The 27938-nt window shown below is 43.3% G+C and overlaps 1 protein-coding gene across 2 annotated transcripts in view; it reads left to right on the top strand.

The window, feature by feature from the left end:
* Positions 1-27938, top strand: part of LOC134066228 (cation channel sperm-associated auxiliary subunit beta-like) — a 195924-nt gene that overhangs the window by 116045 nt on the left and 51941 nt on the right. For both annotated transcript variants that reach the window (XM_062521483.1, XM_062521482.1), the window contains exons 18-20: positions 2577-2764; positions 5736-6053; positions 24363-24505. In XM_062521483.1, the coding sequence (XP_062377467.1) occupies positions 2577-2764; positions 5736-6053; positions 24363-24505 (649 nt within the window). The remainder of the gene's footprint in view (positions 1-2576; positions 2765-5735; positions 6054-24362; positions 24506-27938) is intronic.

The raw sequence follows: 27938 nt of genomic DNA, 5'->3' as shown, positions 1-27938 counted from the left end.
CCCTGCTGCATCTCTTTGGCTTTGGTGTAGTTCCCTTCGTCGGACATGGTTGTGAATGAAGAGTCAGAGGTGGGACTGGTCATATTAAATCTTTGTGTTCGAGATATTCTTTTTCAAGCGGAGTTGTTGATGTCATATTGAATATTGTCCTACTCTTTATAGCATTGTCAGAGTTAATGAACAAAAGGATTATGTTTTAGAACTCTACACAACTTGCATGCAACAGACATGATATTATCTAGTCTAGCCGAGGTTCCCAGATGCTGTGATTTCCTTCTCACATCACTGAATTCACCATTAACTATTCACCTGAACAGTTTATGATGTTGTATATGGTATCATTGTAATCCTTGACCATCAAAACATAGGGGTAGACATCACCTTTTCTGTGTTATCATGTTTGGTTCAGGAGATATGATGCAAAATACATAATTCGGTAATGGCGGAAAGTAAAATGGCCGCCACGGCCGCCACGAGGCGTTTTCGCGATGGCTCCATCTTTGAAAATGTTCAGGGCCCCAAACTGTACAAGCGTACCAAGTTTCATGCTTTTATGAAAAAGTGAACGATTTTTTCACATATCACCTGGACTATAAGGGATCAATAAAGAGTAAAAATGGGATATAAGATTTTTATCCTGTTAACAGGATGGCATGCTGATCCCTCAAAAAGACAAAATGGGTTTACACCCCATATTGTCCTTCTAAGAGGTTCATACAAATCAAACCAACACCTCCTTCAGCAAAGACATTTTTTCATTTTTTCTAACTTCAGACATGTGCTGTGGGGATATTAAAATGGACAGGTTGGATCTACCACATTCACATGATCTACAAAGTGTAAAAAAAGAAATGTTGGATTTGCATTTCATCTTGTCCTTGGAAAAAGGCAATAAAAGTGGCATTTTTAGGAAAAAACGCCATTTTGGCCAACTTTGAATGCTCATAGCCTCGAAATACGAAAACTAACATTCTCAATTTTTTGTCAACATGTTCTCTTACTCATGGACTATATATATGTAGAGTTTTAAAACAGTGAGTGCTAGCCATTCATGACCATAAGAGAACAAAAACAGGTTTTTTTTTTCATTGCTTTCAAAACAAATATGGGTTTGTTTCGATGAATAAGTCTCCAATGGTGGGAAGGACTGTAATTCCTTTATGATTTTGGACAACAACACAGGGTACTGCCCCAGTGTTCAAATTTTTAGAAAATAATATGGTAGCCTTAAAGGGATAGTTCAGATTTTAAGACACGAAGTTGTATGGGTTCCCTGTCAGCAACGTAGTGCATCAGCACTGACTTACCCCCGACAGCGTCCTGTGAGCCGAGATCCAGCCGGTTTTAGATCGTTTTTGATGCTGAAGAAAGTAGTCCGGCAAGTTTCTGGGGTCACGAAAGTAAAGTGTTTTTCTTCTCAAAACCATATGCGTTCAACAGAGTGATATATTTGCACCACAAAAACGTTGTCCAGGAAAAATTCAAACCTCGTTATCACTTACTTATTTTTCGCGATTCCTATCACTGCGCGCTACTGACAGCTGGACAACGTTTTTGTGGTGCAAATATATCACTCTGTTGAACGCATATGGTTTTGAGAAGAAAAACACTTTACTTTCGTGACCCCAGAAACTTGCTGAAGAAAATAGTCCGGCATCAAAAACGATCAAAAACCGGCTGGATCTCGGCTCACAGGACGCTGTCGGGGGTAAGTCAGTGCTGATGCACTACGTTGCTGACAGGGAACCCATACAACTTCGTGTCTTAAAATCCGAACTATCCCTTTAAGAGAGGAGAGGGGTTTAAAAAAAAGTGGTGATCATTAAATCCAGAATTTTCAGCCTTTTTTTAGGACGCGTCTAACCACATTTGAAGAGCCATATCTCAGAAACTAAACAAGATACCCAGCTAAAATTTTGGTTTTCTTCTAATGAGACATGGAGGAACATTTGGACCAAAAATCAGGAAAAACTGAGGACCATGGTGTCGGACCTGTTCCAACTGATATGGAATTGCCCATATGCAATAATTTGCATATATTTCTAGAAAACTAAATCTGAACAATAGGTACAATCAGCTTCAAAATAATTGCTGCATTTTGCTTCTATATTGGATACCAAAAGTTTCAATTTGATATCTATAGTTTAAAATTTTACCCATTTCACCAGTAGTAAATCCCAATGGCAAAATGCATTGGAAATTGCTACCTTTGACCTTGAAAAAAAGTATGTTCCACTAAATATAAATGGGTAGATTTTTTTATATGTTCATTAGATATATATTAGATACACTTTTGCTTTTACCCACATTGGAATTAGTTTGTAGGGTTAGATAGAGTAGCTTGAAGAGACTCTAGGAGACTCACCAAACTTTTCTATCTTTTGTTTTCAAACAGAAAGATAACATTGTCAAAGTTAACAGTGTTACGTTATTTTGTCTGATTGAGTGCTTACTTTATTTAATCTGTTCATCTTCACTACATTGACACTATGGCTCATGGTTGATCATGTTTTTTTTTAACAATTTCACCTATGCAATCTTGCGTGTGTGTGTGTGTGTGTGTGTGTGTGTTGCAGTTCGGGGGGAAAAGTGGTCATCACAGCTGTAGGCCAGCAGCATTTCGTCCCTGGTTATCTTGCCTTTGCCGAAGGAGAAGTCATTGAAACACTCCGAGCTCCCAGTACACATGCTGAGCCTTTGCAAAGCGATGATCTGCTGCTTCAGAATTTAAAGGATTCCTGGGTCCTCATGAAGTCACGCAACGGTGAGACACCCATATACACACACACACAAACACACACACTCCTATTTTCACTAAAAGTAATTCACAAAGCATTTTAAGCCTAAAAATAGCTCCTAAGTCTAGGACAGCTTAAAAGAATTCAAGAGGACTCCTAACTCACTAAGACCTATTCACAAACCGCTTTTAGTGGCATTTCACGTCGCGATGTAGCATAGTGAAATGTACGTTAGGGTGCATCAAATTTGAATGGGAAATTTTAATTTAAAAATATCATTTTGGCTGGCATTGCATTTTGTTCCAATCAAGAAAAAAGTGACTTTTGCAAAGTTTTAAGGAATTTCATTGATATTTAGGGGTGCCACCTAACACATGAACTATGGCGAAATTTTGAAAAATGCGCAATTTTCGCCTAATTGGCAAAAGGTTGACCTGGAAATGTTGAATAGAGTGAACTTTTATACAGTAATATGTTCTGTAGGGTTATCAAAGTAAAAGTTGTCTGCTTTTACAACTTGGGCATTTCTCAGAATTCAACTTTGAAGAGTCTCTATTCATTTGGAATGAATGTCCTATGGACAAAATGAATGGAAGTCAATGGGACCTGTTCACATGGCCTTACCCTGAATTTTGTGGATGTCGGACACACATCCCAACTGAAAAAAAACCCAGCAGGAAACCAGCTTATGCTGGTAGCTGTTTTTAGCTGTTTTTTGCTTCTTCCAGCTACTGCTGGTGTAGCTGGTTAGACCACCAGGTAAACATGCTGGCGTGACTGGTCGTGCAGGTGTGACCAGCCTGTTGTGTGGGACACAGCTGGTGTAAGATGGTCATTCTGCCCTGCTGAAAAAAACAGCCTGACAGCTTAAGGTGGTTTGCTGGTTGACCAGCTTGTTAACCAGCTTGTTTGACCAACCTATGATGGTTGACCAGCTAGACCAGCGAAACTCTTGCGAAAACTATTACATATTAGCTAGTTTACCCATCTTATGATGGTAATTCAGCTGGTTTTGATTGTCGTACCACCACCTCAAGCTGGTCATTTTAATTGGTGTTGCTGGTCTACATGGCTGGTTTTTACTGGCCATGCCAGCTTATGTTGGTCATTCTACTGTAGAAAACCAGCTTGACCATCTCTGTCAAGCTTGGCAGGCTGGTAACCAGCATGACCATCTTAAACCAGCTGTATCCCACACGACAGGCTGGTCATACCAGCACAACCAGCTTCCTCAGATGGTCACGCCAGCATGTCTAGCTGGTGGCCTAACCAGCTACACCAGCAAAGACCAGTAATAGCTGGAAGAAAACCAGCAAAGACTAGCTAAAACCAGCTACCAGCATAAGCTGGCTTCTACTGTAGCTGTTTTTTTCAGCAGGTCTGCCTGAATTACTGTACCATCATAAGCTGGGTAAACCAGCTGAAGGTATGTTTTCACAAGAGTTTTGCTTGTCTAGCTGGTCAACCATCATAGGGTGGTCAAACAAGCTGGTTGACAAGCTGGTTAACCAGCAAACCATCTTATGCTGGTCAGGCGTTTTTTTTTCAGCAGGGATATAAAGTTTAATTTACTTTATTGGTATACACATGGGGTGATACTGACACATGTGGTGCCGGCACCCAGACCAAAGCAGTGCTCGGCCCTTTGAGAGCTGTATGGCAATGCAGGCTGCAGTGAGATGGCCGGTGTTTGACGCAGTGGTGTCAAATGCCATGTTGACAACCTGGTCGCAGCACCAGTCCTGCAGCAACGTGCATGTCAACCGGGCAATGATCATTGGGCATGACTCATTGGTCTGCTTCTAATACGCCAGGATTCCAAGCAGTTTCAGCCTCTCTGTATCTCCAACTTTCACTGTACAGTAGGACGCTCCTCCAACTGGCACACATTGCTGAGCATCGGTGTTAACTTGCTGTCCCAGTGTAGGATGCACAATGGAGGTGGTGTGGTTAGCAAACTGTTGCTAGTTCACGTTAGCTAGATGTAATGAGCACCAAATACCTATAAATATGACTTAAATGACTTGTGATAAATAAGTATACAAAGACACAACTAAAGATATAATAGTAGTAATGTAATAATAAGCTATAATAATGAGCTATAGCATTTTTTACCTCAGGTCGCCATGGCGACCATTGAGAACCACAGCCACTTTATCCACCAAAAACAGATGTGTGGTGGCACCCCTAAATCATCATGTAATGGAAAAATATTTTGCATGTGTTGTTTCTACCTATATTGGAACACTATTAGCACCCAGCCATATCAAAATTCAAAAATGTTATTTTTTGATGCACCCTAATGTACGTGCTGTCCCAGGAGCTGTCATGCGAGGGAATAAATAGTGCATTGCAACTACAGTAGGATGCAATAACGCCACCGACAATCATTGTTGGCCTAAATTAAATTAAATTGTTTCTCCTCTTTGCGAACATGCTTTCATTCAGATTAATTTAAAACATGTTGCAAAGATACTGCTCCAGTCCGTGTTTATGCTCCTAGGCTATTTGCATTACTCTTTATTAATTTAGGCTATGCCCATTTATTCATCATCTTCCATCCTTCACAGTCTGACATCGCACACGCATTCTCACCAGCCAGTCACCTGTCACTCGACTCGTCATCGTAGGAGAGGTTTTGCCATCATTCCCGCGTTATTATCACCAGCCAATCAAGGTGGTCACTTTAATCAGCTTGTTCATGAGTAATGACGTCAACCATAGCAATAGAGCTTCTCATCTTATCTTAAGAGCTGTCCGTTCTCCTTACTAAAAGTAGGTCTGAGAGGCTTTGTGAATAAAGAGAAAACTCCTAGCTAAAGTCTTGTAGTGCGATTTAGGAGTAGTCTTAGTGGTAACATAAAATGCTTTGTGAATACGGGGCCAGGTAAACAAACACATGGCACAAGGTAATACACAGAATGACCACCGGTTAAGTCCCGACAAGATCCTGATAGCCGGTATGTATATGTAACTGCCTTGTGCTCTGTGCTGCAGAAAGCCTGAAATTTGACTGGCGGCACGTGGGCATGTCAGTGGTGTGCCCCGGCAAGACCAGCTTCCTCATCCAGCACCTGCATAGGGATGGCAGTGCTTATGGAAAGATGTGCATGCCTGCGCTGGCCCACAATAACATCCTAAAAGCTCACACCTGGCTGTTCCTTGAAGCAAAAGGCTGGAACAGCTGGTCCTTGTACGAGGGGCCATGCCGCCACAAGCTGCAGTCACTGGACAACCTGCGTCGGAACTCGCTTGTGCGCATCAACGTGCGTGAGACACTCAGCTTCACCTTCAAGGCCTACATGTCAGACTACTGTAAGTGATGTTGTTGCTGAACTATGTAAAGGGTCGTTCCTAGTGATTCTGCATGTGTACCTGCATGTTAAGAGTCATCCTGACTAGGGATGGGCATTCGATTAAATTTTCTTAGTCGATCGTCGGGAGAATTAACGATCAACTATCGATTAATCATTAATGATTTATTTTTATTTAAAATGCAATGAAAAAACAAAACCACTACGTGTTTGTTGCGTAGTGTGAGTCTTCAAGCAATGAAATCAATGCCACTGTGTGGCAACGATTAAACATTTTACCAGTCAGGGGCAATATTTGAAGCCATTCTCAGTTACCTGCAAGTTTATGTTTTGATTGCACTCAGTTTCAACCTAGCATCAACTCGAATTTAGCATGGACATTTATTGAAACCAGCATATCGCATTCCGTCACGACATAGCCTAGGCTACTATCACCAGACTGGTGTCTTACTACAGCTCCTGCTTCTTTTCTTCCTAGTGAGATTCTACCCGTTTGGTAGACTAAATAAAGTTACAGGATGCACCTCTATATTTATTCAAGTGGTTGGCTAGTTTGAGTATGGCGGTGTTGTACTTCGCTTTGGACAAAGGCGTCTGCTAAATAGCATAACCTACACGTTGTTGTAGTGCTTGCAGCACAGTCACTTTTGAAATTAAAATGGTCCCACGCCACACTTCACCCTGACCCCTTCATGATTGGCTACTACTGAAATCAAAACGGAAACTCGCAGTTAACTGAGAATGGTGTCAAACATTTCCCCCAGCTGGTAAAATGTTTAATTGTTGCCACACAGTGAAATTAATATCATTGTTTCAAGACTCACACTACGCAACGCAAGGTACAATAGTTTAATCGATTACAAATGTATGTTATCGACAAAATTCTTAAGGATCAATTCTCGATCGTCGATTAATTATGCCCATCCTTAATCCTGACTGCTCCTAGTCTCTCTCAGACTTAGCTTACCTACTACTTTTACTTAGTCTTAACTGCTTCAAGTTCTAGAATTAAAATGGGTTCAGGTTGGTTATTTGATTGAATTGTAAGCATAAAAGGATGCAATGCACTTGGTCTTCAAAATTGAAAATTGTTTTATGATTACATACTGTTTACAGTGCAACCGGAACGTTTTCAGACCCTTTGAAGTTTTCTACATTTTGTTACGTTTCAGACTCATCTTAAAATGGATTCAATTCTTTTTTTTCTCATCAATCTACTGTATACACAATCTACACACTCTAGTGTAATACTCCACAAAAACTGGTCTTTGGAGTGTTTTTTTTACATAAAGAATAGGGTTTCCCCCAGAAAATTTGTTAGTTAAGGTGGTGTCTGTCCAGGGGAAGGGGGCGTCGCCGTAGCGTCCCCGCCGAATCGCCGCCACTGCCCTACGATGTGGGGGGGGGGGGGGGGGGGGGGGGTCCAGACCGTTGGTTTAACTGCAGCCGAGACCGAGTGACAACGACCGAGTCTTTTAGGAAGCAAGTCTGAGTCGAGACCGAGTCTTAAAGGAGTCAAGGCCGCACCAAGACCAACCAAAGAAAGAGGTTTTCATAATTTCAGGGATGCAAACGGCGCGCCTTTTGGCGGCTGCCGCCTTTTTCACGTCTGTCTGGGGGACTTGGGTGAATCGTGTAGATCCGATGAGTTTTTTTTTAAGGGGGGGGGGTCCCGTTGCACGGTCTGATTATAATTTCATCAAAGATAATTCTGTATGGAAATTACCGAATACGTAAATGTACGGTCTATGAGACAGTAGCCTGTAGTGTAGACATATGAGAAAGCTGCGCACGCAAAGCCAATGGAGCAGCCCGTGCGCACCATAGCCTACTGCTTACGCTGGGTTTCCACAGGGCATGTCACCACGCGAAATACGCCTGTTAAAATTTCGCCCGAGGGGGGTGGTCGCACACCTAGCGTTTCGGTTGAGTGACAGGCAGGATACTCGTTGAAAACGGTGGTCAACAGTAGCTCAACAGGTTAGCTTAGTGGTTAGTTAGCAAGACAGTCTAGTGCTTCAGATTATATCCAGTGGTTTATCTAGCCCAAGTATGTTCAAGTGGCATACACCCAACAATCCGTTTTAATGTTTTTATGTTGACAACAAGTCATGTTGTACATAAACACGATAGTAGTTCATTTCAGTGGGCTAGCGATTTAGCTGCTATGTGTTTTCAATAGGTTATACTGGGTCAACTAGCTAACAAGCTAACTCTACCGTTAGAGAGCTTACGTTAACCTACAATGATCTGTGTGTCCTTAACACATTTATGTCGCACATAAACAATAAACCGTTTCAAAATAAACCATTAAAAGTGGTCAAGAAACCTTAATTCACATTTAATATTTCCAGTTACGACCCCCGGGCTGCCGCCATTGTTTTCAGATTTTTTTGTAACTCCCGCCTCTGTGTACAACGCAGGCTTCTGATTTGCTCTGAGCGGTTCAAATTTGCATAAAGTTGGGAGATCGCCAACTTTGATTCGCCCCATGAGACGAATTCGCTTCATTTCGCCCTACCGGAGCGAATTTCGCTTCCCTATTCATTTTCAATGGGCGCGAGGCGAAATTTAACTTGTGTGGAAACCCACCGTTACTGTATTGCATTCGCACTGAAAGGGATATTTAACACACGCCTTACGCATGTCCACCTCTTGGCATATGGATAAGGTTCGTTCATCATGCACACCACACGATGGCTTATAGAAGCTGGCTCTGCTGACATCATCAATAAAATAAAGATTATAGTCAGATCAATCGGCTCGTTATGTCTCCCGCAACATGTCTAAAAATAGCCTTGTCTTGAAAGTGTCGGAAAGAGTACACATCTGTCTGCTGTGTGGAGCATAACAAAAGTTTCAATGACTAGCCTACTTTGCCCATTATGGCAAGACAATAACGTGAGTAAAGTTAATTTCAAGTTATGTTCTGTTGTTTATGTAGTTGTATAGGAAATTATGGCCTTATTGCAGTAGCTGTCAGAACCGTTTTCATTGTAGTTATTAGCAACGTGGCTAATCGCTAATTAGCATAATTTTGGTTTAGCCTTTATACTTTTTTTGCATTTGGATTACCAACCAACTAGAATAGATCCTATTATTATTGGCCTTCTATGTTTGGATTAGATGTAGCTGGCAGTGCAGCAACTTGCCTTGACAAAAAACTTGTAGGAATCTATTAGGCAATGGTACTTGCCAGAAGTGCTACAGTAGGCATGTAAATTAATTGAACCAATATATTAATAGTAATAATGACAGAAAAGAAAAAAAAACACATCATACCATCATACATGTAGCCCAGGGGTACTCAATTAGAAACTCAAAAGGTCCACTCCCCAAATTTGTAATCTATCCAGGGTCCGGAACAGTGCATTTCCAAAATTAGAAAAAAGTAGGCTAAATAAAAAGGCAGTAAATAAAAGGTTTGTGGATAATTCTGCTCGAAGTGAACATGCTTTGTTTCATAATGACGTTTCAAGTTTCCACTTTTGTCAAGTGCAACTGTCTCATTACCTCCGCCAGTTATGTTTTCATCAGGGTTTGTTTGTTACCTCCGTCAATTAAGGAGGTTATGTTTTCATCGGGGTTTGTCTGTCTGTCTGTTTGTTTGTTTGTTAGCAAGATAACTTGTTTCTTAAGGAAGAAACAATTACATTTTGAGAGTGATCAGGATCACCATTTGGAATCCAGGAGGCGCTTGGCGAAGGTCTGCGCTCTTGGAGTGCTAGTTATAGATTAAACACATTGGTTTCCTTCGTGCTCCCCGCAGGCAGCAATGCATATTTGCCAGTCCTGACGTCGGCTACTCTGTCTGAACTCACTATTTTCGGAATCCAACTTTCGCTTTTTGTCAATTTTGGAGCACACCGTGATATTTGCTTGGCTTGCTAAAGAAACAAATACCGCTTGTAAATCGTTGTTGTAGGCTTACGCTAGCTTTCTGGTGATGTCCTGTGGGTGAGCCCAATGGAACGGACCGATAGGCCACTCGCAGACTAGGCGCTTGCAGTTACAAGAGTTGTCATAGTGATGTGATGTAGGTTATTCAACCACTGATAGGACATTAGGATTGCGCGCGAGCTACAGTAGATGAGTGATCGGAAACACAGGTAGAAATATCAACCCAATAAAATCTCGCTTGGATCACTATGAAAAAATAAATAAATAAATGAATAAAATCTCGATTTTTGCTCGGTCCGGATGTCACTACGTTTGGGTCCGGATCCGGACCGGAGTCCGCCTATTGAGTACCCCTGATGTAGCCTAACAGCTTAGAATATAGGCCTACACAAATAATGTGTTGACATGAGCTGTCGTCTTGTATAAGAGCTAGTTGGGCATAATAAATTGCCTATATTTAAAAATGGTATTCCCAGCATTTGTTTGTACTTGGCAGCAGTCATTGTTTTGTCTACATTATTAGTGTGCCAATAATTCACCAAAACTTTAAAAGGCATATAGGCTACTGAGTATCTAAACAGCTGGTTTAGAGAGATTTTGCAATTTATTTTGGACAAAAAGAGGGTTACACTGTGTGTACTTTCAAGACATTTCAAGATGCAGTAAGAACAGCAATACAGTGGCTATGGCATACAGTGTCAAGGTAGGATAGTTTACCAAGATGATGGTTGTGCAGCAACTTTGAAACAGGATAAAGATACTGTATATCATGACCCCCTACATTGACCGTAGTGACCATATTAGGCCTATTCCTCCAAAAGAGGTTAGACACCGATAAGTCGTCGCCCCCCTCCCCCCTCCCCCCCCCCCCCCCCCCGATCTGAGGCTCACTCCTTTTTGACCACATGTCTGTTTGCATCCCTGTAATTTACATCACCAAGGATCATATAACAGTTCAATTCCCAAAGGGTAGAGAGGGGATTGTTGGCTACAGGAGCAGTCTAGCACACACTTGTCTAAATCACTTCTTTTCTGATTTACTTTAAGACAAAGAGGTCAGCTGAAGTAAAAATTTAGTAGGCTGTCAGCATTTCATTAATGTTGAAAATGTTGAATTTTGACACTAATGACAGCAATATACCAGGATTTCACATTCATTGTATCAGATTTAATTGTATCAGCAAACAATTAAACATAATTAACACAATTTAGACAATATTATACCTTAAAAGTGTAAGTTTACAACTCCAATACAGGGCCTTTTGTATCTTTCAAAACCTTTGCACTGCTCAGTATAGCACTATAGGATATTTAAAGCCAGTCAATATTATAATATTCTATTAAAACCAATAATATTTGTAATTGTGGATATTTTAGAATAGGCTATACCATGGAATAAAGATGAAACTGTATGAAAATGTAACATTGCGACTGTATGTAAGTTAATGAATTGTGATTTAGTAGCCTAAAGCTGCAATTCTTTGATTGAAGCTGTAGGCCTATATTGTGCGTGCCTGTTAGCCTAAGAGAGCCGGAACGTTTTTAATGCTTTTTAAAACATAATTAGCGAGATCGTACCGCATTGAACGCTAATATTTTGTCACAAGCAACCAAATCTGTCATCTGTCAAATAAAGTTCCATGTTCAGCTCTGAAAACAACATTCAGGAATTATTTCTACAAAACGGAAACGTGCGTCCCGCCCGGTCGGGATGAATGAAACTGGCATGGGACAAGAGGCTACAGTTTAAAGTTTAAACTAGCCTGTGTAAACCTCATACAATTTCAGAATTTTACAACACGTGAATGAATAGCCGTCACAAGTTGTTGTTAGCTGTAGGCTAGATGGCACAAGTGTTTGTCACAACAAATTACAAGATGCAGTGGGCTATGCATTCATAGTAGACGAGTGATAAAAAAAAAAAAAGATAAAGCGCTCAAAAGTGTTATGCCGCTCATCCCACACATTTGGTAGATTCAACGGAGAACCATTCCTGTGAGAGTCGTCAAATCTAGCTAGGTTTAGGCTATTTGTGTTCGCAGTCACTCTGAGATATGCGTGGCAGTGGCACCTGATATCAAAAACTCATGCTGAATGAGCGCGTCGCCTGTGCGCATAGGCCAACTCGATTTGAAAAAGTTTCTTTTTTTTATGCGTTCTACAGAGAAGGGAGACTAGCGGCTACGGTTTGGAATGACAGGGAGAAAACATGACAGAGTAATACGGCGAATATCACTATACATAATATATTTATTTATTTATTTATTGAAGACGCTAGTTAAGGCGGCAGCCCTGTGTTGTTAAGGCAGCCGCCTTAGCAGGAAAGCGCTGCGGGAAACCCTGGCCGTTTATTTAAGTATTAAGACCCTTTGTTATGACACTTGCAATTGAACTCTGGTGCGTCCTACTTCTATCAATGGTCCTTGAGATATCCACATGTGCCTAAATGAATTTATTGGCCGTTATTAGGAGAGGCACACATCTGTTTATATAAGGTCTCACAGTTCATGGTGTACATTACGGTATGTCAGAGTGAAAAGCAAGCAATTGTCCGTAGACGTGCAAGACAGGATTGTGTCAAGACACAGATCTGGGGAAGGATACAAGAAAATTTCTGCAGCATTGAAAGTGCCCAAAAGCATGGTAGCCTTCATCATTCTGTGAGGTCTATAAGGAATCTAAGCCGGAGTCCGAATATAAAAAGGATTATGAAAATACAATTTATTAATTCCTCTCCCTTGGAGACACGTCAGATTTACAATTAAAGCAACGTAGAACCCACAGCGGTAAACTCCCACCACAAGTAAACCCACTGCCGTTTGTGCAAATAAACTACTGCGATATTAGCATAAGTTACCCACCCCGTACATTAAATGTTCCCTCTACTGCCCGACGGGCCTCACAATAATATAACCCACCCCACCCGTAAGATGCATACAGCGCAGTAGAGTACATTCAATAGGCTAAAATGGGAGACTTTAAACAGTGGCGTACACGATGCCTATAATTAAAACAAACATAAAACACATTCACAAATATTCCCACACAAACCATCAAGCAGCCTTCAACACATACCCAAAATCAGCAGATAAATCAATTAACATTGCCAAGGCCCGTGCCAACTCACCCAGCTCCTCATGCTATGTTGCTCACACCGTTCGCTGTAATCACGTAGCTCTCTGCATCTACTATAGAACACATGGCAAAATCACCCGGTGCTCAATTTACAATACTATCAAAACCATCACATATAAAGATCGGTGCGTCTTACCTTGGATTTCAACATATAATCAAACTTTCAACAAACACTCGGCTGGACGGAGATGGCAAGGGGCCTGTGCAAACAAAGGCAATCTGCTGCTCTACCACCTGCTTACCTAACGAGGCTATATCCAGGTGCACCACAATCAATAGGATTCCCCTTACACCGCTATGACACCTCCCTACGTCATACCTGGGAATACCCTCTTCACTATGCCACACTCACCCCCCCGCACTTTAAATCAGTGTCCCACAGATTTCCCGAACCCTACTCTTACAGCTGTCCCTTAAGGTTGCCCACCTCCTCTCCCCTTGTAGCCCACAGCTGACCTTGGAAGATTGAATGGGTTAGTGTGCTGCCCAGCTCTATGCCGGCTGGTCCTTCTCAGGGGTGTGGGTTCGCATGGCCCTGGCAGACCACCTACCGCTACATTGGTTCCCCACCACTGCTCCTCTTCACTTAATGAACTAGCTTCATCTTCAGCTAGGAGGCCCTCCTCCTGGCCTAGAGTTCTGGCAGGGGATGGATACTGTTGTAAACCCACCCAATCTGCAGTCTTCTCTTCTTCACTCCCACTCTCCGAGGTCTCTTCGCCCCACTCTTGCTGCACCCTGGGGCCACAGAGCCGTAATTCATTGCGATGCACGTTCCTTGGGGGCTTGGAGGCATCTACTGGGGCTACGGAATAAACAGGCGAGTCCTGACCCACCCTTGCAAGCACCTTATGGGGCACTGGGAGCCACACATCCTGGATTTTGTGTCTGCCCATAAACTGCCTATTACGAACATACACCAGCTGGTTGGGGTGAAGGGTACTGTTCCTAGTTGGAGTTCCCTGGCGCCGGCTTCTGGACTCTGCCGCCCCCTTCAGCCTTTCCCCTGCATGTTTGAACGCTGCTTGCAGCCGTGTCTGGTGTAACTCCACCCACTCGCTTAACTCCATCTGGGTACCCACATCATCGCTGCCCAAGGCTACATCCAGTGGTACCCCAGGGCCACGGCCAAACAAGAGGAAGTAGGGAGTGTATCCTGTGCTTTGATGTTCTGTTGTATTATAGGCAAAAACTACCTCAGGCAGATACTCCACCCATCTCCTCTTCTTTTCTGGGGGAAGGGTGCGAAGGAGGATGTGCAGTGTTCTATTAAACCTTTCACACTGCCCGTTCCCCTGGGGGTGATAAGGTGTAGTCCTGCTTTTCTTCATGCCATACAGCTTACACAATGACTGGATGACTTCAGCCTCAAAGCACTTGCTTTGGTCTGAGTGTATGCGCACTGGTACCCCATAGGGCTGGATCCAGTGCTTGACCAAACATTTGGCTACCGTCACAGCCCTCTGGTCCCGTGTGGGGACCGCAACAGTAAATTTTGAGAAAACATCCGTAAAAACTAACACATTTTCCCGTCCATCAGAAGAGGGTTCCAATACTGTAAAATCCATTGCAACTACCTCCAGCGGTCTTGTGGCCAGCAGACTGCCCATTGTTGTCACGACCCTAGGTTGTTGTGCCTTAGAAACGATGCATCGATCACAAGAGTTGCAATACAGCTCCACATCCTTATAGATACCGGGCCAGTAGGACCGGCTGCGCACCAACTTAAAGGTCCTCTCAACGCCTTGGTGCCCATGACCATCATGCATCTGTTTCAAAACCTCTTGTTGTAGTGCTTGGGGCAAAATGAGCTGCCGCATTCGACCCTCCTTCCGGTCCCAGCTCTCTCTATACAAGACCCCAGTGTCCTCCACCACCCTGTCACACTGCCTCAGCAACTCGATCGTCTTGGGACATTCCCCTGTCCTCTCCACTCGACTAGGCTTTTGTTCCCTAGTCCAATATCGTCGAAAAGCAGCGATCACTGCGTCCGTCTTTTGCAGAATGGCCAGGGACTCCTTCTCATACACTGGGAAACTTGAAGTAGAGACCTGCCCCGTTGTGACGACTGCCACATGGGCCTGGGAATTGCCATCATACAGATTGTCCACTAGGCCCTCAGCGGGTTGTATAACAGTGTACTGTCTTGAAAGTGCATCTGCCCCTGCATTCAAACGACCTGGTCGATAGATGATCTGATAGTCAAACTGGGCCAACTCTGCCACCCAGCGCTGCTCAGTGGCCCCCAGCTTGGCCGTCTGGAGGTGACTGAGGGGGTTGTTGTCTGTGAGAACAGTAAACTTGTTTCCCAAGAGATATTCTCTGAACTTATCTGTTACCGCCCACTTCAGACCGAGCAGCTCCAGCTTCATGGCACTGTAATTGTCCATATTACGTTCTGAGGGCCGGAGGCCCCTGCTGGCATAGGCCACCGGTCTTCTCTTCCCCCCCACGTCTTGGGACAGAACAGCCCCCAGTCCCTGGTAGCTGGCATCAATCTCTATGACAAAGGGCTTACTGAAGTCAGCATATCCCAATACCGGGGCAGACGTCAGCTTCTCCTTCAGTATTCGGAATGCGCAGTCACACTCCGAATTCCAATGCTGCTTAAAAGATGCTGCTGACAGCTTGGTGCCACACTTCACATTTCCCAGGGCAGACAGAGCATGAAGAGGAGCTGCAATGCTGGCGAAGTCTTTCACAAAGCGCCGATAGAAGCTGGCGAACCCAAGGAAGGACTTCAGTTCCTGGATATCTTCAGGCGGTTGCCAGTCAGCTACTGCACGGATCTTCTCCGGGTCCGTGGCTACGCCTTCTGCGGAGATCACATGCCCCAAAAATGACACCTGGGACTTGAAGAAAGAGCACTTGCTAAGCTTGACTTTCAAGTTATGATGTTCAAACCGGGCTAGCACCAGATTGAGGCGAGTGAGATGTTGTTCAAAGGTAGTAGAAAATACCACCACATCATCTAAGTACAGCAACAGAGACTGGTGTCGCTGATCCCCTAATATACGCTCCATTAATCTTTGAAAAGTCCCAGGGGCGTTACAAAGGCCAAAAGCCATATGATTGAATTCATAGAGGCCAAAAGGTGTACAGAAAGCGGTTTTGTGGCGGTCCTTTTCTGCAACCTCAACCTGATTGTAGCCACTCGCCAAATCCAATGTTGAGAACCAACATGCTCCACTCAGTGAATCCAGGGACTCTTCTATTCGTGGGAGAGGGAAAGAATCCTTCCGGGTCTTCGCATTTAACTGCCTATAGTCCACACACATCCTCAAGGCACCATCCTTCTTCCTGACAATCACCAGTGGGGAGGCATATGGGCTACAACTCTCTCTGACCACTCCCTGCTCTAGAAGCTGCTTAATGTGTGATTTTACCTCTTCGTACTGAGATGGGGGAATTCGGCGGTATCTTTGACGCACGGGCACTTCATCCCCTAATGGGATTTCGTGTTGGATAATTTTCGTGCACCCCAATTCATTATCAGACGTAGTGAACACATGGGCATACTTGCACACGAGGCGTTTAACTTCTCTAGCCTGCTCATCATTAAGTTCGGGGAAATCTAACTGGGCGATTTCAGGTGGTAGTACATCATCCACGGCTGGGGGGACACCCTGTTCCAGTATATTGACCTGTACTTCCTCTGGGCCAATCCTGTCAAAAACTACCTTGGCTGTTCTCCCACCCACTACTTCTATGGGCTGCAATGAAGCCAAACAGGTGAAAGGATCTATGTTTACAGGAGAAGTACCTACATTGACTACAGGCACGACAACCTGACCATGGCTACAAAACACTACGGCACCTGGAACAAATAGCCCCCCTGGTAAGCAACCCATGTCATCCCCCAATGCTTCAACTAGCAATGGCATATCTAATTCAAGTATACCCCCGGCCCTGGTGGCTGGCACAAAACAAAGAGACCCAGCAGGAACTTCTTAAGGGACCGTAGATTTTACAAAACATTTCTGTTCTTTCTCTACATATTGCTCCTGCTGAAGTGCTTGAAAAACTGCTTTCCACCCAGAGACACCCTGCATCGAAGGGCCAAGGCCCTGGGCAACATCATCATATGAAGACAACAACTGATAACATTCTTTGATAACATTCATACCCAGGAGCCCCGGCACCTGCTGTTTCCGTGTGATAGCTGCAGGATCTGTAGGGTCCCTCACAACCAATACACCCCGTTTTGAGATAACTCTGCCCAGAACCTCAATGTCCACCTCAATGTAGCCAAGATATGGAATAGCCAGACCGTTGGCAGCCCGTAATGCAAGCCAATTACAACTCTTCAGCTTTTGTGGTCCGAAACACTAAAAATTCTGTTTAAAAAAAATGTCCGTGATGGTAGTAACCATTGAACCTGTATCAAGCAGGCAATTTAAAGTGCCCCCCCCTCATTTTTACCTCAACCACTGGGCTCTGGCCTACTAAACATCTGTATGCTTCTAGATCCTTGTCTGAGCCTACTCTTGGCCCTCCTGTGACTCGGCCCCGCGCCACAGGGGGGGAAAGTTTCCCTGCTGCTCAATCACATGAGCCACCCTCGCCATTGGCTCCACCGTCAGGAGTCGGGCTTCCCCACCTTGGCTACCTCTAGGTGGACAATTTCTTGCAATATGGCCCACCCCTTGACACTTAAAGCATATGGGCCTACCCGAGAGATCAAATCTGGGCTGCTGCTGCCTACGATTCAACCCTGGCCTATTATTAGTCATTTGCATATTAGTCAACTTTTGGGTCACATCATCTAATTGCGCTTGTTGTTTTCTCAATATCTCTAAAATTTCACCCAAGCCCGGATCTGAGGACGGGGTGCGGACAGCAGCAACCGCGTTTGTCTCCATCAATGGCTCTACATCTACCCTACATGAATTAACAAGCCTCCTGCCCCGCTCACCAGCAATGTCGCCATCTTCTGTCCAAAGCAGTGCTTCTTTACGAAGAGAAAAAAATGAAATGCTAGGTTCCTGACGAATTAACCTCTTAAGCTCTCTACGCAGACTAACGTCAAAAACATTTTCAGCAAACTGATCCCTTAGTGCGGAATTACTGCACCATGCGGAGTTAACAGGGCACTGGTTAATTTCCTCCATAATGGCCATCAATGCATGCGAAAATTCCCTGACAGATTCGCTTTCTTTCTGCCGCCGGTCAAAAAATTGCCTTTGAAGCCTAGTAAGTGACTGTGGCTGTCCATAAATTTCTTTCAAAATTTCAATAATGCGCTCTGGGTTCTTGCGATCAATTTCAGGTCGATATCGAATCTCTTGTTTTGCTTCTCCACCCAAATACTCATAAATATAAGAGGCCTTGTCTGCCCCTGTATAGAGACGATAACTTAATCTCATCTAACCATTTATAAAAGGCTGTTGTTGAGCCACCCGTAAATATTTTACTTTTTTTCTCTCTTGAAAGGTACATTACACACTCTCTCTGAATACCTGTAGCGTCACTTACCCCACTCGCTCGACTCGAAGGCCTATTGCTGTCCCTGGCCTGCAACCTTTCCTGCAAAGACTCGTTCAATTCCTTCAATTCACTGATGGTACTTTTATCGGCTTGTACACGTTCTTTTAGGGCCTGCAGCTCTTCCTGGGGATCAGATTGCGACATTGTGAACATTATAACGAAACACAAACAAACCAAAAAAAAAAATCAGCGCAGAACTGCAAGTTATTTAACAACCAACAAAATATTGGTTAAGCTAATTCATAGATTCACAGTGCTTGGCTTGTAGGATCCAAATCTCCCTCTGTGAAGGCCGTGCGCTTTCGGACGCCACTCGTAGCCGCTTCACGCCACTGTTTTTAAGTCCCCCAAAGACACACAAACTCACAACTAAGTAGGTCTACCCCGAATCCGCCGTGTCTCCTTGCCGGCTTTTACATAGGCTAATTCTGCTCGCAGCGCCAAACTGTGAGGTCTATAAGGAATCTAAGCCGGAGTCCGAATATAAAAAGGATTATGAAAATACAATTTATTAATTCCTCTCCCTTGGAGACACGTCAGATTTACAATTAAAGCAATGTAGAACCCACAGCGGTAAACTCCCACCACAAGTAAACCCACTGCCGTTTGTGCAAATAAACTACTGCGATATTAGCATAAGTTACCCACCCCGTACATGAAATGTTCCCTCTAGTGCCCGACGGGCCTCACAATAATATAACCCACCCCACCCGTAAGATGCATACAGCGCAGTAGAGTACATTCAATAGGCTAAAATGGGTAGGAATGGGAATTGATAAGATTTTTCAGATTCCGATTCCATTTTCGATTCCGCGAAACGATTCGGTTCTTTATCGATTCTCTTATCGATTCTCTCATTTGGAGAAAATAACAAATCGATCAAGTAGCATCAACTTTAGTTCAGTTCAGAAGTGAAAAGAGAGGCTAGAGGTAGACTAAAGCCTACCTTACACTGACAAGATTTGGGAAAGATTCTTGAAAGACTGTAGTCTTTTGAGTAAAGTCTGAATGAGGGGCATTATTTAAAAGACTACAATCTTTCAAGAATCTTTCCCAAATCTTGTCAGTGTAAGGTAGGCTTAAGACATGTACTGCCAGCCTCTGAGCCAGTCCGCCCCTTGTCACAGTCATCTTCTAAATTAAATGCATGAGATGGTTGCGTTCATTTAATGTTAACGGTTAAATAGCAGGTGCTACAACTAGGCAAATGGCACTAAAATGAACGGTGAAACAGAAAAAAAGTGTTTGTTTAAAAGTAGGTACTATGCTAAACCAAACCTCTATAATTTCAAAGGTCTATGCTAAACTATACCATATATCCTCAAATTATGGCTAGATTATTTTATTTGCTTAGGCTGCACAAAGCAGAGGACTTTATTTGGGGCAGACGTGCACTGGAGACAGGCCGTCTGCGTGTTTTATTGTGAGACATGTAGGCCTACCGGTAGGCTATCAAAATCGAAAGATTTTCAATTTGGTTTGGGATTTAATTAATTTTGGACAGTTTTCTTATATTGCTAAATGTTGTGACTGATGACCACTGAAAGCTCGGGGGTATTTGATGCATCACGATTGCGTTTCATGTAGTTGAAACAGTGTCGGTATTTCCACCTGCTGTTTATTACGAGACAGAGCGCCGCTTTCATTCATTCATTGAATGTGGGTGCTGTAGGTTTATGGAAACCTTATTCAGTAGGCATTAGCCAAGTAGCCAATATTGAGTATTTAGGTAGCCTATGCATGATTTAGCCTACTTTTAATTAAATACGTTGGCTGGAATGCCTCCAATTGTGTTTAAATGTCGTCTCCTGCTTCAGCCTCAGAACGGGGCGGCAAGCGAGTGTGTTGGACTTTTAATTGACAACAATATCAAACCAACTAATCAACAATATAAAATATTAAGAAGAGCTCTTATTTATTTGAGTTAAATATAATTTCGGGTCATAATTTAAGGATTGTAAGTAGGGATGTTAACCGGTGACTGTTTGACCGATGGTTGACCGTATCCACGTTAGCCGACCAAAGTTGTCGCTAGTCGGTTAAAAAAAAAAAAAAAAAAGACGCATCTTTTAAATTAGGCTAAATACAGTGGACTAAACGCTACTACAGCTAGCCATCTCATTCCAAGAAGATCTTTTTTGCGTGAAGTTAACAAATTATCCCTCACACTCAATTTTTCATAACGCCTGCTTGTAGGCTAGGCTACGTAATAAACCAATAAAAACATTTGGCACGAGGTCACAGCGGTGGCCGGTGCGTCTTTTGCAATCTGGAAGTGTGCTGTTTTATCCATTGGTTTTATCGTGTTGCAGTCTAGGCAACTTTCCACATAAGATAAGCTTAGATTTGGAAAGACATATACATCTTATCATCATTTCAGGAAGGGTCATCAATGGTAACAGATAAGGTAATGATCATCTTTCGTTATTATTGTTAGCACTTCCTCAAACTAAGCTGCGTCTCTTCGGAGCTGTCATTTTCATAAGTGAGCCGCGGCCATTTCAGCTTCAAATGAGCTTCTAATAACGCTAGACTAACGCCTTTATTTGCAACGCGATCACCTTGTATGTACCCAAACCATTTTCGGAGCAAAGGAACCATTTGTCCTCCACTTACAAGCTCCTTGGTTTGCAGGACTCATTTTGGCGCTGTAGGATTTTAAAAAGTGACGTGAGTGAAAGGGCGGCGCCGGGGCTGTGTGTATGAGCGTGGGACAGAGAGATGAGAGTTGGGAAATTGCGTGGCTGTTATTTCAAATAGCATAATTTATTCTAAACGAATCGGTTAACCGGTTTCAACCGGCTAATGAGCCTCGGTGGTCGGTCAAGAACATTTTTAGTTTTCGCCATCCCTAATTGTAAGCAATGTTTGCAATATTATTTTGGCTGCCAACACACGTTGCATAAAGACCGCAAGTTTTATCTGCTTTGCGTTCACGGGCTTAGCCTAAAGCCTACTCATTCCATCAAATAGATAAAGACACATGATAGAAACAATACCTTTTTTCTTGTTCTGTTGCTTCTTGATTGCCCTTGCACATAGGCCTAGCCTACACAAAGAGACCAGGAGAGGAGGACTTATGGCTATCGCACCAGTCCGCTCAATTTGCCTGTTTCTGCCAAGGCGGCTATTCAGCTTTGTTTCTTTGATTCTTTAAATGTAAGCCTTTAGCCTATTACTTATTGGGCTATTATTATTATTAGGCTATATAATTTATCATAATCATTATGAAGTTTGGCTACTGCTAAACCCTTTTGCAGAGGCGCTGGCGGAGGTTTGCGCCCTCCGAGTGCTTTCAGTTTTGGACTGCATTTGTGCTCTAACGTCAAATGTAGCCTAACTTAATAACCTAACTTATTTAAACTAACTAGCATTTGAGACTTATTGGGCAATGGGCATTGAACGCTGGTGTATACTTTTCTGCATTAGCCTTATGAAGTTTTGTGTATTTGTCATGCATCGATAGGCTACATGTCATTGCGCAACCACTGATTTCTTCTTTTGGTTCGGTGTAGCCTACTTACAAAGTCATAGAACTCACTGTAGCCTACGGAAATGTTTCTGCACATTGGTAGTATTTCCTCCTGTTGAAGAAATATCCACTTTGCTTTGTACTTGCCCTGTTGTCATCCTTTCGGGTGTAAACCCATTTGTGCTGCATCCATGGCAGTCGGCTGCGCTGAACTCGACGACGCCACGGACGTTGCGTATCTTGCGTAAGCTACGCAACCTGCGTGGCAACGTCCTTCGTGCCCATTGGAATCGATAAGGGAATCGTTTGCAAAACTGCCAAGCGATTCCAAGGAATCTAAACATGGGGAACCGGTTCTGAACGAGAACCAGTTTTCGATTCCCATCCCTAAAAATGGGAGACTTTAAACAGTGGCGTACACGATGCCTATAATTAAAACAAACATAAAACACATTCACAAATATTCCCACACAAACCATCAAGCAGCCTTCAACACATACCCAAAATCAGCAGATAAATCAATTAACATTGCCAAGGCCCGTGCCAACTCACCCAGCTCCTCATGCTATGTTGCTCACACCGTTCGCTGTAATCACGTAGCTCTCTGCATCCACTATAGAACACATGGCAAAATCACCCGGTGCTCAATTTACAATACTATCAAAACCATCACATATAAAGATCGGTGCGTCTTACCTTGGATTTCAACATATAATCAAACTTTCAACAAACACTCGGCTGGACGGAGATGGCAAGGGGCCTGTGCAAACAAAGGCAATCTGCTGCTCTACCACCTGGGGCCTATTTCACAAAACCAGAGTAAGTAGATCCAAGATAAGTGACGACACACGCGGTTGACCAAGCCTGGTCAAAGTAAACATGCTAAATACGTTTCACTAATGCTGAGCGCAGATGAGTTGAGGGGGCTAGGTCAAGACAGGTGTAAGTTATTCGGTATGTGTGCGCGTTCTCGTTTCTCCCCCAAATAACTCATGGTGGGAATACAAAAGACGCGAAAAATAGCGTCTTGCACACAAAGTGAACAACCGCTTTTGATATAGACTAACAACGAGGTAAAGTTGTACTTTTTTGGATGGGAATCATGAGTATTTCTGTTACATAGCGGGAGTAGGTGTGGCAGATCAACTGAATGCAAATTTACGTATGCACCCACGTGTGAGAGCTTCCTTGTCTCAGCACGCAACGTCATTAAGAAAGCTCTTTGCCACCGCAAAGATGCACAAAGTATGTCCTATATTATCTTAATTTGTCTTAAAAGCCGAATTAGTTGAAAACACCTTCGAAAAATGTCCCCTCCACTTCCAACCAACTACTACAGTAGGCTATTCATCAAACGTCCGTCAAAAAAGAAGCAAACAACAAGTATGTTATTAATTATAAGGCCACCATAATTTAAATGACACCCATATGGTATAGGCAGCCATTCTGCTGTGTTTTGCGAGTAAATACAAGTAGCAAATAATATATTTATAAATGGAATAGGCCTACAGCTCTTTGAAAAAATCGCATGGAGGTCTGATTTGACTGACAGCTAGCAGAACCAATCAGATAATGTAATTACCATTAGAATTAACTTAGCTTGGCTGTTAGCCTGGTCGGGAGCAGGCTAGCTTCCAAGTATAAATTCCCATGGTAACTTATATGTGATCTCTTCTGTGAAACCAAGTCAAGGCTATGTTCATCCAGGATAACCCAGTAAGCCTGTCTAAATCCCCTATCTTGGTTTTGTGAAATACCCCCCTGCTTACCTAACGAGGCTATATCCAGGTGCACCACAATCAATAGGATTCCCCTTACACCGCTATGACACCTCCCTACGTCATATCTGGGAATACCCTCTTGACTATGCCACAATTCTATAATGGATGATATTTGGAACAACCAATAGTCTTCCTAGTGCTGGCCACCCTGCCAAACTGAGTAATTGGGGATGAAGGGCCTTGGTCAGACAGGTAACCCAGTGGTCACTATGAATGAGATCTAGAGTTCTACTCTATATAACACAATGAGAAACTTAAAAGGGTCTGAAAACTTTTTGGGTGCACTGCATATTTTTTTCCATCACTGGGTTGCTGCTCAGGAGCATGCTTATGTAATGCCAATTAGCCAGCTATTTAGCTACAGGTAATTGTAATATTTCACAGCAACATAGGCCTACATGTGACCAATGTCCACCTGTCATTCTTTTGTTTTAAAAAATAACAACCAGGCATTAAATATATAAAAAAGTATTTCTCTGTGAACAAGTGTTGTGTGCTTTATAAGAGAGGATTTTCATTGTGCACTTTGTGCCAGCTCTCTCCATGACCCGCAATAAGAAGCTCATGATGGTGATCCTGACCAACCCCAATGCCATGAGGGTGAACGCCCGACACTACTGGGACAAAGCCAACAACCACATGCTCAACCTCACCATCTACAGCCACCTCTGCAAGAAGGTAGCCCAGTGGCCAAAGATAAGAGCCCACTAGTATAACTTACTTTTTGTTTTATCTGATGTTCTGTTGAAAGGTTTTTGCGCACAGAGATTGGACAGTTGATCAAGAGCAATCTGTATGTGAGCGAATAAAGTTTCGGATCAGAATCACAGATTGCATCTGTGATCACAACTTCAGACAAATCATAGACAGACAAATAGCACCTGCGTGAGTAGCATTTTACAGCTCTGCAGGCACTCCCTAGGCATGCAAACACCTCACCTTTTGGGAAATTTGCCATTTTGAATCCAAAATGGGTGACTTAGGCCTGTTTAAAGGAGAATTCCGGTGTGATATTGACTTTAAATGTGTTGAAACATGATACCGAGTGTGAGCGATTGTCTCAGAGCTGATTTCGACCTGTCAGCTGTTCTCCGAAACCCGGCGGGAGCTTAGAAATAGTCAACCAGGTTTTTAACGTTTGTGCCTCGGGCATCGAACTGCCGTGCAAATAAATCACTGTTTTACACCATTAATGAGGCTCAAAGTAGCTCCACACTTTATCGGTAGACTTCTGAGGGCCCTGACATTTAAAACGAGACATCGAGAACTTTGAAAAAGCACTGGTTGTTTACTTACATGACTGTTTATTCAGGCAGTCACTTTCGAAAGTTTACCGGTCGCAGCCATCTTGAATTTAGTCACGTGACTGATTCATGACTAGTGCACGCATAGACATAGCGATTACGTGAACCAGTCACGAATCAGTCACGTGACTAGATTCAAGATGGCTGCTTCGGAAGTATTACCGTTCGCCCAAAACAGCGAATCGAAATTCGCGGCAAGGCCGCCAAACAGGAAGTGGGCTCATATTTCAGCAACCCTTGCACGCATCAAAACCAAACTAAGTACGTGGACTCATAACCCCATCTGGAGGACCCTCAAGAAATGTGGTGACCTTTGACCTCTAGGGGGCGCTGTTATTCAGAAACAGGCTTTTTGGCCTATAACTGCTGTTGTGCTTAGAATTACAATGTACTAGTGATGTCTAGTAATACTTTGGAAGATACTTATGTTGACAGATGACAACTTGTGACATCAACGTAATTGATTCGGCCGCCATATTGGATTTAATCAAAAACACTAACAAATTTCCCTAGGTCACAAATTTCAACTGATCCTCACCAAAATTGGCACAGACCATCGTCAGACCATGCCTTGTAAGTGTTCTGATTTCTGTAACAATTGACAGAAGCGTTTGCCCGTCGCAGCCAATAGAAATTCGCGGTGAAGCCGCCAAACAGGAAGTGAGCCCATATCTTAGCAGCCTTTGCATCTATCAACACCAAACTTAGTATACATGGATTAAAGTGAAAAAAAACTCATCTGACTGAAATTTTTTTGTCCAAAAAAAAATAATTAAAATTGACACACGCAAGTGAGGCAAATCAAAGGGCCTTAGCGTAGACCTACATAAAATAGGGCCATACAGACTAATTGTACCCTCTGTTTACAAGTAACACAGTTTAAAGTAGGCCTAGCTATTCAATACTGCACACTGTTGCTTATTAAGAGTGCTCCGAGGGCCGGCCATAGCCCGTTGGCCGCCCCCCCACCCCCTCAAAGAAAAATAGGGGGTTGGGGGTGTCACTGTCATTCCGAAGTGCGTTAATAAGGCATCATCTGAGGATGCTCCATGTAAAGTTTGGTGTCGGTCGGACAAAATTTGTGAGAGTAGTTAGCTTTCAAGTGTTTTTGATGAAATCCAAGATGGCGGAAAATCCATCATGGCGGAAAATGACGTCATAGGGTGCGTTGAACTCAAGCAGGTCCAAGGATTCTAACGATACTTGACTTTTGAAAATCGGACCAACGAGTCAAAAGTTACGTGCGTGAACGCACGTCCAACTTTGACCTGTTGGTGGCGCTAGAGCGTATGAGGTGTCGACATGAAACTTGGTGACATGAATTATTGGACTGTCCCTGATCACTGTGCCAAATTTCACAACTTTTGACTAGTCGGTTCTATGGGCTGCCATTGACTCCAATGGCGGAAGGTATAATAAATATAGCTGCAAGCAGCAATGTGGGGGCCAAGCAGTAGGCCGGAGTAACCACGGCAACTCGACGCTGTTGGCTCAATGCGGCAATGAGACATATGGCCGTAAGCAGTCAGAACAAGTTTCATGTCAAACACGTCAAAAGTTACAAGCCAACTTGCATTTTTGCTAATTTAAGCTATCCTAAAGGTCAAAGGTCACCACATTTCTTGAGCGTCCTCAGGATCGGGTCACGAGTCCATGCACTAAGTTTGGTTTTGATAGATTCAAAGGTTGCTGAGATATGAGCTCACTTCCTGTTTGGTGGCTTCATACCCTCGAGGTCAAAGGTCACCAAATTTATTGGGCTTCGTCCCAATTGGGTCACAAGTCCATATACTAAGTTTGGTGTTGATAGATGCAAAGGCAGCTAAGATATGGGCTCATTTCCTGTTTGGCGGCTTCGCCGCGAATTTCGATTGGCTGCGACGGGCAAACGCTTCTGTCAATTGTTACAGAAATCAAAACACTAACAAGGCATGGTCTGAAGATGGTCTGTGCCAATTTTGGTGAGGATCAGTTGAAATTTGTGACCTAGGGAAATGTGTTAGTGTTTTTGATTAAGTCCAATATGGCGGCCGAATCAATTAGGTTGATGTCACAAGTTGTCATCTGTCGACATAAGTATCTTCAAAAGTATTACTAGACATCACTAGTACATTGTAATTCTAAGCACAACAGCAGTTATAGGCCAAAAAGCATGTTTCTGAATAACAGCGCCTCCTAGAGGTCAAAGGTCACCAAATTTCTTGAGCGTCCTCCTGATGGAGTCACAAGTCCATGTACTAAGTTTGGTTTTGATGCGTGCAAGGTTTGCTGAAATATGAGCCAACTTCCTGTTTGGCGGCTTCGCCACGAATTTCGATTCGCTGTTTTGAGCAAACGGTAATACTTCCGGAGAAAAAAAGCAATTCGTTGGCAAAACATATTCTGCGGATTCTCCACGTCAAGTTTGGTGTCGGTCGGACAAAATTTGTGAGAGTAGTAGGCTCTCAAGTGTTTTTGATGAAATCCAAAATGGCGGAAAATCCATCATGGCGGAAAATGACGTCATAGGGTGCGTTGAACTCGGGCAGGTCCAAGGATTCCAATGATACCTGACTTTTGAAAATCGGATCAACGGGTCAAAAGTTACGTGCATGAAGGCACCTCTAACTTTGACCTGTTGGTGGCGCTAGAGGGTTCGAGGTGCCGACATGAAATTTGGTGACATGAATAATGGGACTGTCCCTAATCAGTGTGCCAAATTTTACAACTTTTCACCAGTCGGTTCTATGGGCTGCCATTGACTCCCATGGCGGATTCATAATAATAACTAGAAATGCAATTCCAAGGAATTACCAGTGCATGAAAAT

This window comes from Sardina pilchardus, chromosome 19, assembly GCF_963854185.1.
Source record: "Sardina pilchardus chromosome 19, fSarPil1.1, whole genome shotgun sequence".
NCBI classification, from domain to species: Eukaryota; Metazoa; Chordata; class Actinopteri; order Clupeiformes; family Clupeidae; genus Sardina; species Sardina pilchardus.
Note: the sequence above shows the minus strand (reverse complement) of the source record. Positions and strands in the feature narration are given on the sequence as shown.